This window comes from Dermacentor silvarum, chromosome 8, assembly GCF_013339745.2.
Source record: "Dermacentor silvarum isolate Dsil-2018 chromosome 8, BIME_Dsil_1.4, whole genome shotgun sequence".
NCBI lineage: Eukaryota > Metazoa > Arthropoda > Arachnida > Ixodida > Ixodidae > Dermacentor > Dermacentor silvarum.
This window is the reverse complement of record NC_051161.1, coordinates 90705831-90720956: the sequence shown is the minus strand read 5'-3', so window position 1 is coordinate 90720956 and position 15126 is coordinate 90705831. Positions and strand designations below refer to the sequence as shown.

General features: G+C 45.2%; 1 protein-coding gene across 1 annotated transcript; it reads left to right on the top strand.

Annotated features, from left to right (window-relative positions):
- The first annotated feature begins 11086 nt into the window (after positions 1-11086).
- Positions 11087-15095, top strand: LOC119462269 (uncharacterized). The gene has a single exon (XM_049673204.1). The coding sequence runs from the start codon at positions 12348-12350 to the stop codon at positions 14361-14363; it is 2016 nt and encodes a 671-aa protein (XP_049529161.1). The 5' UTR covers positions 11087-12347; the 3' UTR covers positions 14364-15095.
- The last annotated feature ends 31 nt before the right edge of the window (positions 15096-15126 follow it).

Below are 15126 nucleotides of genomic sequence, written 5' to 3'. Positions count from 1 at the left end.
TTTTTGTCTGTTTGATTTCTGCGCCACCAGGTGGTAGCACCATGCAGGCCGCTCACGTTTACGGTTCCGGCAAACCGCCCCAACGCCCGGCCGGCTCGCGTTTACCCGATTACCGGATAAGCTAATACTGTCTAATGAGGCGCGCGCGCTCCGTCATTTTCATACCGCGGAACTACCGTGGCGCCCCCAGCGGAGTATGCAGCTGTCACACCACCTGTCGAGCGCACCGCTCCGGATTCCTAGAGGAGAGAAAAGATTCCTCATCACTCTGAAACCAAAATTTCTGGTCAATTTTGCAAGTCCTCATGTTTTTTGCAACTTACCCTTCCTATGATTCACCAAACTCGAACGGTAACTCGGCACTTTTTTTCCGAGTCACTCTCACTTGGACCCTCAACTCTCACATATATATTTTTGCAACTCACTCCCCACTCCATAAACCCTTGATTAACTCTTAATTCAGTTGAGTCATAGTCATAATCTTTTTTCGTTGAGCCATTGTCATTTTTGCTTAGTCATGGTCATGACTATGACTTCCACCCTTAAGCATTTCCTTCACTTAGTTCCCGCTTCCGTGCCCATTCCACCGCTGTTTCAGTGTTAATCTTTTTTCGCTGAGTCATTGAAATTTTTGCTGAGTCATGGTCATTATGAAGTCATTAATATATTCTACTGTCATTATAATTACCATCATAAGCATACTTACACCCATTAATATAATGCACGTTAAAGAACCCCAGGTGGTCAAAATTAATCCGGAGCCCTCCACTACGGCGTGCCTCATATTCAAAACTGGTTTTGGCACGTAAAACCCCAGAAAGAAGAAAGAAGAAGAAACTCATTGCTATGATTCTCGGTTCTTGGCCACTTTTCGGGTTCTTAAAGCCATCTTTCCTCTTCTTCTTGTTAATTATCATATGTAGTTTAATGACTATCATGAATATTTATCACTATTTATATTACTCATGTAATTACCTATCGATTGATATATAATGTTATGTGGTTTGTAATTACGTTATTGAGTATTCAATTTTTTATATACTTTTCCGATTTTTGGAACCACTTTTTCAAGGTCACCTAAAAACAAGACATATAACATCAGGCTTTCGCCTTGAAAAAAAAAAAAGCAGAACAAATTTGAAAGGAAAGTTGGCGGTGCTGAGTTTCAAACCTACGGCCGACGCTCTGAAGCCGCGTGTCTTACCAACACCACCTATATCTAGGTGGTGTTGTTCTTACCCACACGAATAAACAACCACTTTTGTTTTAACAGCGAAGCTATCCTAGCTAACCGTAAAAAGGGGCGCCTGTTGTCGCCTGGAGCGGCGTGTGCCTCGCCTCCTCTCCGTGCCATGCACATGTTGCCTTGACATGGAACGTTAAGGAGAGGGAAGGAGAGCATGCGCACGGTGCGCGCAATGCTCCGGAGAGGGAAAGAGAAAATTAGTGCGAGATAGAGAAAGAAGTTGTAGCAGCACCAACGAGGCGACGCGCACAGCTGCTGCATGCCGCGCATGCGCATGCGGCGAAGCAGTAGGAAGGACGTAACCTCGCATTGCCTAATAACCGCCGGCGCAGGTGCGCGCTCGACACAGACACGGCTTCTGCCTGCCTGCCTGCGTTTGTGACATGTCAGGAACGCTGTCGCTCGTGAGTGAGTGAGTGAGTGAGTGAGTGAGTGAGTGAGTGAGTGAGTGAGTGAGTGAACTTTTATTGTTCATAAGGGGTGACACCGGAGCTCCGGTACCGCTCGCAGGCATCCAGGGAGCCCGATGTCACCCCAAGGGGCACGGGTTAGTAGACGAAGCGGCTTGCCGCTTCAGCTGCCAGACGGACAATGTTGGCCTGTGCCGCCGGGTCTTCGCTATGAAGCGCGGTCTCCATGCTTCTTCGTTCGTGAATAAATTATATCCCGGGGAGTAGCTGCACTCCCATAGGATATGCCTTAAAGTTCCTATTTTATCGCATAATCTGCAGAATTGGTCCTCCGGATTTCCCGTTTGCGTGAGGTATCTCCATCTGGGAGACATGTGGTTCTTGGCTTGCAGGCGGCGCCAGGTGACCGCCTCTGCGGACGTAAGGGGCCTATCCGGGAGTGGATATTTCCGGCGTCCTAATCTGTAGTGCTCTGTGATCTCGTGGTAGGTCACGAGCGTCTCGACCTTAAAGTTAGGCTGAGGCCGCCGTCGCCCCCAGATAATGAGCACTCAGGCGAGGGCGTTGGCGGCTTCGTTTCCTGTTATGTTGCAGTGAGCGGGGGCCCAGGTTATGGTGATCCCTCTGTCTATGTTACCTTTCGATATTATGCTGTATGCGTAGTCTGATATTTTGCCTCTGCAGAAATTTCTTACTGCCGATTTACTGTCGCTAACGATCACCCTCGCGTCCGTGCTAACGCACGCCAGGGCGATCACCGCTTCCTCCGCTGCCGTGGCGTCTACTCCGCTTGTATATATCGCGCCCTGTTCTACTTCGGACCCGTCGACTACCACTGAGAGGGAGCTTCCGTCTCCACCAAGGGCGGCGTCTGTTAAGGCAACCGTCTCGGGTGGCATCCTGCTTAGCTTTGTTGTCAAGTGTTTGGCTCTGTGCTGGAGTCTTTCCTGATCGTGTTGTGGGTGCATGTTCTTAGGTATCGGTGCCACCATGAGAGCTTTCCTAATTTTGGACTCAATGTGGAACGTCTGGTATTTAGTTCCTCTGTTCGCTTCTAGTCCTACCCAGTTTAGAATCTGCTGTCCTGTCTCGGTTAGACTCAGGCGTTCAAGTTGGGCCGTTCTCGTCACTTCCGCTAACTCCTGCCATGTGTTATGCACCCCCATTCCCTCTAGTGCGTCAGTTGAGGTCGAGATTGGTAGTCCCAGTGCACGTTTCGTGCATTTACCTATTATTACGTCTAACTTGTTTCTTTCTGCTTTTTTGATGTTAAGAAATGGGGTTGAGTAGCAGATCTGACTCAAGATGAAGGCCTGGACCAGCCTTAACTTGTTCTTCTCCTTTAACCCTCTGCCTCTGGTCGAGATTCTTCTAACGATCCTTACCACTTGGTTTGAGTGGGCGTCTAGTTTAGCTAAAGTCGTGTTCTTGTTTCCTGTTATGAGCATGCCCAGAATTCGGATCTCATCTACTTGCGGAATTTCTTTCCCGTCTAAGTCTATCGAGATTCTGGGAGGAGATGCGTTGTCTGTCCTCGTCCTGGGCCTTATTAGTAGTAGTTCTGACTTCGTCGGGGAGCAGCTCAGTCCTTTACTTTTGGCATGGAAGTCTATGATGTCGGCTGCCCGCTGGAGTCTTTCTTCGATAGACGCATCGCTGCCCGCATTGAGCCAAACATTGACGTCGTCTGCGTAGACGCTCGTCTTTAGTCCTTCGATCTTTCCTAACTTTCGCGGGAGGTCTTTCATAACTAAATTAAATAGGAAGGGGGATAGGATGGCTCCTTGCGGGGCGCCCCTGTTCTTTAAGAGAATTTAATCTCTGTTCTTTAAGAGAATTTAATATCTTCTGAGCTGAGGCTCTTCACGTGCAGGGTCGCTGTTCTGTCTTTGAGAAAAGATTTTACGTAGTCGAAGGTCCTCTTCCCTACGTTAACATCTGACAGGCCGTCGAGGATGGCAGAGTGGCTGACATTATCAAACGCTTTGGTTAAGTCTACGCCCAATATTGCTCTCGTATCTTATAATATCGTGTTGGAGCCTTAGCATGGTATCTTGAGCGCTAAGGTGCGGTCTGAAACCTACCTTCTCGTGGGGCCAGACGCTGTTTTCTTCCGCGAATCGAGTTAGTCGCGTCTGAATTACCTTCTCCATTAATTTGCCTAGACACGAGGTCAGTGAAATAGGCCTGAGGTTTTCTATACCCGGGATTTTGCCCTTCTTATGAATTAAAATGATGTTGGCATGTTTCCAATTTTTAGGGACTTCCCCAGATTCCCACACTTTGTTCAGATAAGCTGTAAGGTGAACTATAGAGTCGTCGTCTAAGTTCCTTAGCATACCGTAGGTGATCTTGTCTGGGCCAGGGGCAGTGTTCTTTTTGATGTCAAAGAGCGTGGCTCTGACCTCTGCTACTAGAATTGATTCGTCCAGTAGCGGATTCTCCGCTATCTGATATTCTTTATCCGCTGCTGGGCATGCGGGACCTATGTAGATTTCTTTAAGTCGGTCGATGAGCCGTTCATATCGGTTCCGTCAAATTTGTATCTTGCCTTGATTTGCTCTACGTTGGCGTGGGTTTTGGTGTTGGTGGGGTCTATGAGGTGGCGCAGCATCTGCCACGTGTTGGGACGGCTCATATTCTTTTCTAGCTCGTCGCACTTTTGATCCCACCTTTTCTCTTCTAGTTTGAAGGCGTAGCTCTCTATTTCTTTATTGTGCTCGGCTATTTTCTTCCTTAGGTTCCGGTTCCATTTCTGGTGCTTTAGCTTATTCTCCGAGGGTTGTTTTTCGGTTCCACATATTTCTAAGCTTGTTGCTGTCGCTCGTAGGCGCCGATGCGTCCAACGCTGTAGTCACGCGAAATGTCACGAAGGGGAAGCTACCTCCGTAAATGATCGCTCGAGAATACCTTCCCTACATGCGTAGGTAAGTTAAACTAAGTTAAGGCCCAGCAGCAACCAAGTTAATACCTAGCAGTAGCAGCCATGAAGACTTGAGGATTGAAACTTTCGCGGTGCCTAAGCTTTGTACGACCGAGTGCAAACTTGCCCGTTTTCTTTTATTTATTGCATGGAGTTAAGACAGCCAAGCTTGCAGAAGGCGAATATATCTGAACCATATGAATGCGCTGTGCCGGCGGTACAGAATGTAAAAGGAAAACTTCCTACGTAGGTTTTGTTGAGAGATTTGGTGATGTTGGAATAAAAGCCATCTCTAGGACCACAGGTAGAGCCAACTTGGAGCATTGTAGACATCAGTAAAATTCCGATTTTGCGAAGATTTAATGTCAAACACGCCACATCCCCGACGCGTTTCGGCGGTCGCGGAATGCGCTTCCGTTGGGGCGTTCCTTCACTGACCGAAATGCCACGAATCTCTAATTGCTCATGCGCTTCGAGTCGTGCAGCGGAGAGCGATAAACAGTCAGTGAGTTGATAAGGATTATAAGGAGTGATGAGCGGTTATATGGGTCTCATCACGGCTGATAGGAGTTCGACGCGGATGAATAAGGTGATAAAGAGCGCTAATGGTATAAATGGTCGGAGCAAATATGGTAAGGTCGATAAAGACCTATAAGGGTTGACAAGGGTCGGATCATGTCGCATAAGGTTGATAAAGACAGATAAGGGTTTATAAGAAGCAGATCAATGGCGATAAGGTTGATAACGACCGATAAGGGTTGGTAAGGGTCGAATCGCGTCCAATAAGATTGCTAACCAATAAGGGTTGATAAGGCTTTATCATCATCAGCCTATATTTATGTCCAGTGTAGGACGAAGGCCTCTCCCTGCGATTGCGAATTACCCGTCTTGCGCTAGCTGATTCCAACTTGCGTCTGCGAATTGCCCGCAAAAGGTTTATACTGGTCGGACAAAGTTTGATAAGATTGGTAACGACACCGGGCTGTGAGGAGATGAGCAAGTGGCACAATGCTTATTCATAATTAGACAATTGCAGTGAAGTTCCTGTATAATTTTTTTTAAATTGCTTGTGGTATATAGCACAGTCCTAGTGTTTGTGCTGGTCTACTCGAAGACGCGGACATTACTTGCTCCAGAAATCGAATTGCATAATCGCCTAATTAACAAAAATTCTCTACTTATGCTTTTAGCTTATTACCTTATGGCACATATTGAAGTTTACAAATTGTGACGGCTGAGACTACAGGGCACATCCAGTTGAAAAGAATTCTCAGGATCACACCACTTCCTAAACACTAATTGCTGAAGTTTGCGAAGAAATACATTGGTGGTTCAGTTACTTTTGTGCTTCAGTGAATGAAAAAGCATTTTGGAAAGAAAAAAGTTGTCGCAATTTCACCTGAAAGGCGAAGCATCAATTGCGATAGTAAATTTGTAGAGAGCTATACGAAGTAATGATAGTAGCTTTATCAGCTGTATAAACTTGGACATGCAGCAGCACCGGCAACACGCAGAACTGATGTCGACGCCGTCGGCGTTTTGCCCGCGTTCGTACAAAATGCGTGCGGCGTTGGTGACTGTTGCCGGAGCCTCTGATATAAATAGGCACTTGGTGCCGCAGCTAAACGTCGCCTCCATTCCCTCCCCCCCCCCCCCCCCCCCCACGGCCTTTTGTGCGTCAGAAGAAGGCGCGTTTGCTCTACATATATGGTGATTGTAAAGGAAGAAAGAGACGCCTACTTCTGCAGCCCTTAAGGGAGCACGGCACAGAACGCGCGTTTGTTCTCCGCCGTGCGTTCATTCCCAGTGAAAGCGCGCGTCCCTCGCGCCCTTTCACTCACACATACAGCGTTCGGCGGCGCGTGGCGACGATTTCATCTCCATTGACGTCATACGGAACCTCACGGCGACGGCGACGGCGACGGCGACGCTGACGGCAGAAATCTGCTTTGGAGTGTCCATATAATTGCTATCGCAATAAAAGAACAGAGCATTATTACGGCAAGTTTGATGGTGCATATCATGCTTACGGCAGGTATTGCCAAATCCTGACTGGGAGCTTACCACTCTCGTTGAAAAGAAAAGTGTGCAATAATTGCATTCTACCGGTGCTAACATATGGGGCAGAAACTTGGAGGTTAACAAAGAAGCTCGAGAACAAATTAAGGACCGCACAAAGAGCGATGGAACGAAAAATCTTGAGACTAACGTTAAGAGACAGGAAGAGAGCGGTGTGGATCAGAGAACAAACGGGGATAGCCGATATTCTAGTTGACATTAAGCGGAAGAAATGGAGCTGGGCAGGCCATGTAATGCGTAGGATGGATAACCGGTGGACCATTAGGGTTACAGAATGGATACCAAGAGAAAGGAAGCGCAGTCGAGGTCGGCAGAAAACCAGATGGGATGATGAAGTTAGGAAATTTGCAGACGCAAGTTGGAATACGCTAGCGCAAGACAGGGGTAATTGGAGATCGCAGGGAGAGGCCTTCGTCCTACAGTGGACATAAAATATAGGCTGATGATGATGATGATTATGATGATGATGATGATGATCTTCGAAATAGTGTCATCCAAAGAATTATTTTCAGGTGGATAGGCCTTGCAGTCTTACTGGCTACCATTTGTAAACGGAAATATGTGCTGCACCTTAATTAGTGAATTGTTGCTGATTATTCAGTTATGCATTTTGATTTCCCACACGAATAATGTGCGCATTTTTGAGTAACCAGCTCAAGGACTAAAACTGTGCTATCTGCCACAGGCGATAATTAAATATTGCTTGAAGTCTTCGCCGAAACACTTGGTATATAGGGTGTCCCAGTTAACAATAGCCAAGCTGTTAAAAGAAAAATAGTATTTTAGTAATACGGAGCAAGAAACAATTCTATGACTTATAGTTTTCCTTGGTCAGACCTCTGGCTACCCAGAAACGTAGGTCTTATAATTTATCTTGCGCTGTGTTACTTTGGTGTTTTATTTTAATCAGACAGGTTGGCTAACATTAGCTCGGACATACGGTATACTTCCTGCCAAGGGTGCTAGAACTCGCTTATACAACATTGCTATCTTTGATTTATCATTTGATCAGATAGACATGTGTCTACGAAGCGTTGCTTTAACCCTCTTGTTAATTATGAAGTTCTTTCTGGCAGGATGATCAGCCTTCCTTTTTCCCGAGTGTTCGCACTCGGGCCTGTTTTTGATTTAAAAAACAACAACAACGGGGATTCACCAGAACGATACTGCACAAATAGATATATTTTACCTTCGTGACGTACAAGGAGGTGAGATCATCTTCAACAAGTGATGCACTGAAGGGAGGTAACCGCCAACGTCATAAAATAAGGGTACAATGTTGGTCGGTCGGCTGGTCCTTAGTGAACTATATAGCGCCACCCACTCCGGAAGATCGACCATGAATTTGGTGGTGGAAGAGTTCATAAATATAACAGTAGTTTTGAGGAACCTAAGTTAAATCAAACTTGCTATCTGGAAATTGTGAAACAAAAGTTAACTCATATAGACATGAAATCTATAGTATCTACACAGTACCGAATATAAACACGTGAATTACAAAAAAAGAAAATATTACAATGGAATTCCTTTGGTCTTCAACAGAATACTGGACAATGCATCACAAACATTCCTGCGGCAAAAACCCAGTTCGGTACCACCAAAACAAAGTACCGCCGGAAGAGTCAAATTTAAGTGAAGCTTATACATAATCGTTATTGCAAAACCATTTTCCATTCAATATTAAAAGAGCAACGTACTATAAAAATGCCCAAGAGATTGAAATGTGTCAGAAATTACCATATATCTTGCCTACTCAACTATGTGTCTTTCATTTCCCCCCAGTTCCAGCACGTGCACCGCCGCGTTTCGCCGGGTTCTTTTGTTTGCTTTTCGTTTTTTTTTTCCCCGCGGGACGCTAGCACGTGCCTCGCGCAAGATGCTTCCGGTCCGTAAGCGTAAGCACACGTAAGTGTACGCGCACGTAAGCTCACGCAGCACGCGGAAGGATTGTGCCATCACACGGTACTATGAGGATCGCACATAAAGCAGATTTTTTTGCAAAGGGCAACAAAGCCATGTGCCACTGACAGCCCACTTGTGGTGAAAATTGTTTGCGTTGGTTTCGTTTTGTTTCGTCGTCTAGCTTTTATAGCAGTTTAATGAAACAGACATGTCGGTAGCTGTTCAACAAAAGAGTAAATGCAGTCAAACCTCATAACACAAAACGGGCATATAACGAACTAATCGCTATAATGAAGTGATTGTCGTCGAAATTCTCTGAAAAAGCTGCGCACTTAAAACCTCGTTATAAGGAAGCAAGAATCTCTGTTAAATGTAAAGAACGCACTCTCTTACTTCATAATGAAGATTCACTCCTAATTTTTCCCGGATTATTCGTAAACCTAGCTACGCTGCTTGTAGCTCGTCTGAATCAATAGTTGGAAACTCCCGCGAGCTGTCGGCTGTACCTGTCAGAGCGCCAAACCGTCCGCGCTGCCAAGTAGGCGTTACAAAGGGCTTCACGAGTTCCTTTCGCTGATGCAAGGTGTCTGTGGGAAGAAGATGACCTAGGGCAGGGACAGACGGAGGCTAGACAGCAAGGCTTAAACTAAGCGTTAGACGCCGAGGATGAAAGTTGATTTTCTGCATCTATGCTGCTCAGCTAGTTGCCACACACAAAGGATTGCGTTCCGTGGTTTCAAATGCGAACGTGGCTATTAATTCGTAACTATCTGGTATTGCGGAGGAAAATGTGTCAAATTTATTGAATTTTGATTGTGAGCCGGCCAGGCACAATGGATATGTTGCAGGTTATCTTTAAATATTCCTAAAGGAAGCCGTGCGCGCATTGGAAGAAGTATATCCGAGCATTTATAAGTCGGTGGGGCTTACACTAGGTGGCCCAGGAGGCAGCCGGTAAAAAAGAGTTTTGTGTAATAATATATTTAATAAATTTATTTATTTATTTATTTGTTCATTTCTTTATATCTTTATTTATTTGCTTGCTTGCTTATTTATTTGTTTGTGTGTTTATGGGCGGAAAGACTTGGGGAATTTATGGGACTTGGGGACTTGGGGAATTACACGCAATGTTGTAATTGTACAGGGCTCTTTTTTTTGGGCTTCTTGAGATACAGTTTGCCCGTACTAACCAACACTTGCAGACAAACCTTCGTGTTCTACAGGCTATTCAAGCTCGAGTTCTAAGGGTTTGTCTCGGTTTGCCGAAATGCACATCTAAAGTGGCGACAATTACGATCGCCCAGGACCAACCCAAACAAATGCACATTGCGGTGGAACAGTTGAGAGTGCAAATTCGGCACTTTGCCCGGGCCCATTCCCATCACCTGGCACCACTACCGTCAAAAAGGCCGCAGACATCATTTTGCACTACGATTTCGGATTATTACACTCGCCTTCCATCAGGATTCTCCCCCGCAACTGAGCCATAAATTCCTTCATGGTGTTTGGATCGACCTGCAGTGCACCTCACCGTACCATGAATCAGAAAGAAATCTGAGCTGTCATCACCTGCTCTTAAACAGCTCACTCTGCTCCTTTTGCACGAAAGGTACGCCGACCACGTACATAATTATATTGATAGATCGACAAGTCTTCAATGTTCCTCTGGAGCCATGGTTTTCCCAGCGAAAGCCACCACCATCAGTTTCAAGACGTGTCACCCAACAACATGGACGGCTGCGGAACTCAGGCCTTCGCACTGCACTTCATCTCGTTAGCCAAGAACAACCTCGAAGATGGTCAATATTCAGTGACTCGAAAGCAGCACTGCAGTCTTTGCTATCACCCCTGTGACGTGGACCACACGAATAACTGGTATTCGAGATTAGACAACTAATCCATACCTTGACTGAGAAAGGACACCACGTGACATTTCAGTGGCTTCCAAGTCACTGCGGCGTCATAGGAACCGAACACGCCGATAACGCTGCTTGGTTGGCTCTTCAAGGCAACGAAGAGGAACCAATACCGTTATCAAGGACAGATGCCAATCGAAAACTTCGAATGTTCACCCGTGATACCACGTTCTCCCTGTGGAACGCAGGTGGGTGATTCCATGTAAGATCGAACAAAGGATGGCCGGTCGACATTTCAAATTTAGTTCAAAATTTTACATATTGTTGCCTGATGAGTGGAAAGAAGAGATCCGCAATTGGTTTTGCTGCCAAAAATTTTTTCGAAGCACCGCGAATCAGTAATGACGAAGAGGTGGAGTGCCGCGCTTACCTGCTCTGCTGTTTTGGCCAACTTTGGCTGTGAATTACACAAAATATATTAAAGTTAGGTAGCTAAAATTTCTCTAAATAATTATATGCATGTTTGTGCATGTGTTCAGTTATTTTTGTTTTTGTGGGTAGTGTAGATGTTTTTATAAAAAACCTCGAAATCAGCCCAAGAAACGTTTGTTTGTCTACTTTGCAGGTCTTTATCTCAAAAAAGGCTTGTGGTAGAACGGCAAGAATTCCGCATTACGTTCTAAGCATACTTATTTACCAAACTGCTAAAGCTTATATTTATATCACTTTTCAATAAAGAGATACTACAGGTCTAACTTCAAGAAAACACCGAATAATGAAAATTTCTGATGACAATAACAAAAAAACACCATTTTTGATATTACTTAAACTTTGCCCACTTATTCTCCTCCACATCAGCTTTCATAATCATTAAAAACATATTGCATAATTTTGTTCCATTCGTAGTTACAGCACGTCGAATGAGGCCCTTACGCAAGGATAGGCAATTGTTGTAGATCCGACTTCTTGCCCGCTAAGTGTTTAGAATGCAGGTAGGATTGGATTTCTTTTTCTTGAAAGGCCAGTAGTACCGAAAAAGGTGGAAAGTATTAACGTGGCACTCCAGTGGCAAATCAAGATGTAGAATGCCAAGGGAAACAAAAGCAAAACTATCGGTAACCGGATGTGCGTGCCTATCTCAGATGACGGCAGCAGACTGCCTGAACCATAGAGTTTCTCACTATATTACCTAGAGGGAGAACTGGCGCTGCAGCGCTGTGGTATCCATGGGAATGCCGGTATATCGTGACTTCGGATTGGCATCGTTCTTGGAGAGCCAGAACGCCTTGAAGACGTGCCTGGCTAGCACCGTTCCGTCTGTCACAATGATTCATTTCCTGCTAAAATAGCACCTAAAAAACTGCTTTAGCTTTATTATTACACAAAAAGATATGTTGTTTAATTTTGAGGACTTACTATTGGATGCACAATTATATGAAACGTAAAAAGTATCAGCTGGCCGCTAAAGTTGGAGGGCAGACGACAAGATTGTCGCTTGCTTTAGAACAACTTGTCGTCTGTTCTTGCTTTTCTTCACTTCATTCGGCATTGTAGGTGAGTAAACTTTATTGAGATATGTAATATGGGTGAATGAAAGCCTTTTATGTAGATTTTACTTTAAGAACGCATTATTTGTGTAGCCATATCCACGTTTTAGACGAAGCCTTGTTCAACACCAGCCAACACAAGCCTCGCAGACACATATCCGGTCATTCCCATGAGGGCACGGCGCCCTATAAGAAACTCGCATAGACGGTGGCGCCAGTTTACCCTCTAGGTGTTATAGTGAGAAACTCTATGGCCTGAACAGCAGACGGCCTGAACAGCAGATGGCCTGACAGGAGATAGCCTGAATCGATCCGCTGTTCACACTTCATTCGACACCGATAGTGCTTGTGCTTTGCTCTTACTCTACTGTTCATGTGCGTCTCATGGCGGCAAAATATAGCTCTGAGCGAGTGTATTGTGCAGACTACCTTTCTAAGCACAAGAAGCTCATTGCAAAGAAGCGAAATTTTCGCAGAGTTACCGACGTAGACGTTAATGCTTTGGAGCAACTTTTAACATCCGAAACATCAGTAACTGTCAAAGAGAATGACTACTTGTGCTACCCGTGCTTTCGCTACTTCTGCAATGAAATATCCTCACGGAACACACAGTTGAGCGATGACATTTTTATGCCCCCTGAAGCAGAAATCAACATCGTCAACCAGATCATTGCGACTACCTGCGTGTCCCCTTTGAAACGCCCAGGCGCAGTGAGAAGTCGGGACAGGCCTACTTACATCAAAAGAAAACAAAGTGAGGTGCAGAAGGCGGTAGCGGAAAATGTTCGCAACAAGATACGGCGGGCGTACAACCAATGTGATGCATCTGGAAATTCAGCCGAAAGAAAGTGCTCCTTCTGCGAGCAGTGGACAGAAAGCTTTCGGCAAGCCTATGCAGCGTCGACGACACCCCAGGAACGTTATCAACTTCTGACTCTCCTGCCATCAACACTAGCTAAACATGAGATTAAGAAGCTTATTCCTGAAGCATCGATGTATGAAATAAACAAGTCCAGGAAATTGAAAGAAAATCACGGTGTGTGGTACCGGCCGGATCCTTTCACCAGGCACAAGGTGAGCCCTGAGTGCGTATCTGCGGCACGTGAGTACTACACGAAGGACGAGTTGGAATGCTCGAGACAAAGCCCTAACAGAAAGGATGTCTTGTCGGTTACGATCGATGGAGAAAAAGTATTAGTAACAAAGCGTTTCATGACCAGATCTATTAGAGAGGCATTCCGCATATACAAAGACGACCATCCTGATTCTGGCATTGGCCTATCAAAATTCTACACCTTGCGACCGCGCTGGGTAAAATGTTATCCCCAGCATGATGTGTGCGTTTGTGTCATTTGCGCCAACTATAAACTTTGCCTTGCCGCTCTTGAGAACATTACTGGCCACAGAATCAATTCTGATGACCTTCACTCCGCATTCATTTGCATTCCGTCATCAGCACAGTGCCTTTTACGCGAATGCAATCAGTGTCTAAAAGGCGGGTCGCTGACAGTGGAGGAACTTAATATCCCAGAAGAAGAAGAAATACAGCTAGCGACGTGGGAGGCAGGCGACCTTGTGAAAAAGGTTTTGGATGCTGATACTTTTTTGAATCATCTTCGGGTTCTAGTGGCAAAGTGGATCGTGCACAACCACATCAGGAAGACACAAGGCAAAGCTATCTACGAGGAAAAGCAATGTACACAGCGTGGGAGCATTGTATTCCACTTTGATTTTGCCGAAAACTGGACTGTCGTGCTTCCTGACGAAGTTCAGGCATACCACTGGAAAAAGCAGCAAGTATCCGTGTTTACATGCGTGGTAACAACGAAAAAATCTACGGAGAGTTTCGCTATTGTTAGTGACGACTTGAACCACGACTCCGCTCACGCCTGCTTGGCTCTAAAGAAAGCGACAGAATGGGTGGACGATAACCTGCCGGTGTACTCCAAGGTGACGTATGTGAGTGATGGAGCCGCCAGTCATTTCAAAAATAGATACCGCCTTTACGAGTTCGGAAAGAGCGATTGTCCCAATACCCAATGGATATTCTCAGCAACTGGACACGGGAAAAACGCGTGCGACGGAGTTGGAGGACTCGTCAAGCATCAAGCAATGCTCAACAACTTGAGAACAAGCCCTGAAAGTGCAATTCGGGCAGCCAGAGACTTTGTAACAATTTTAACAGAAAAACTGAAAGGTGTGCATCTAATACATCTTGAAGAAAAAGAAGTTGTTGCCTTCCGCGACTTAAAGAAGGATGAGTGGATGAAAGTGCCCGCCTTCCATGGCATTCAGTCTTGGCATGCCTGGCAGCTATCCAGGTCAACGGAAGCATCTCCTGAATTGTACGTGGCACGCATAGCCGGGTCTGCATGGAAGAAACTATGTGTACAGGAATGAAGGAAATCAGCGTTCTTGAATCATTCGAATAAACGATTGCAGCCCAGAAACAAATTCTGTTTTAATGAAGCGGTTCTCCATTACCTTCACAATTTTTTTCATTACGCTAAAGATTATTTGGAATACAGTTGCTTGCTTATTGAATTTTATCCTATTTTTGGGTTATCAAAGCTGGGTATCGATTTCTGAGTGCGTTTTCGTAGAGGTTAATTGCGCAAAACGTCTGTGTGCTCTCCGATGCCGCAGCGCAACCAGGAACCCCACGCGTACAAAACTGATTCTGAATCATTCACTACGGTTTGTCCCACAGCTAATTTGCAGCGTTAAGGCATAAATGACTGGATACAATATCATGCCAAAATTTAAAGGTCGTACGCGATCACAAATGTCATAGAATCTTCAGACCTGCATGGTGCGCTGAGCCTTGCGTAGGGGCCTCATTCGACGTGCTGTAACTACGAATGGAACAAAATTATGCAATATGTTTTTAATGATTATGAAAGCTGATGTAGAGGAGAATAAGTGAGCAAAGTTTAAGTAATATCAAAAATGGTGTTTTTTTTTATTGTCATCAGAAATTTACATTGTTCGGTGTTTTCTTGAAGTTACACCGGTAATATCTCTTTAATGAAAAGTGATATAAATATAAGCTTTAGCAGTTTGGTAAATAAGTATGCTTAGAACGGAATGCGGAATTCTTGCCGCTCTACCACAAGCCTTTTTTGAGATAAAGACCTGCAAAGTAGACAAACAAACGTTTCCT

Bases quoted from the DNA above. Each gene is read 5' to 3' on its own strand.
- LOC119462269 (XM_049673204.1), top strand. From the start codon at position 12,348: ATGGCGGCAAAATATAGCTCTGAGCGAGTGTATTGTGCAGACTACCTT.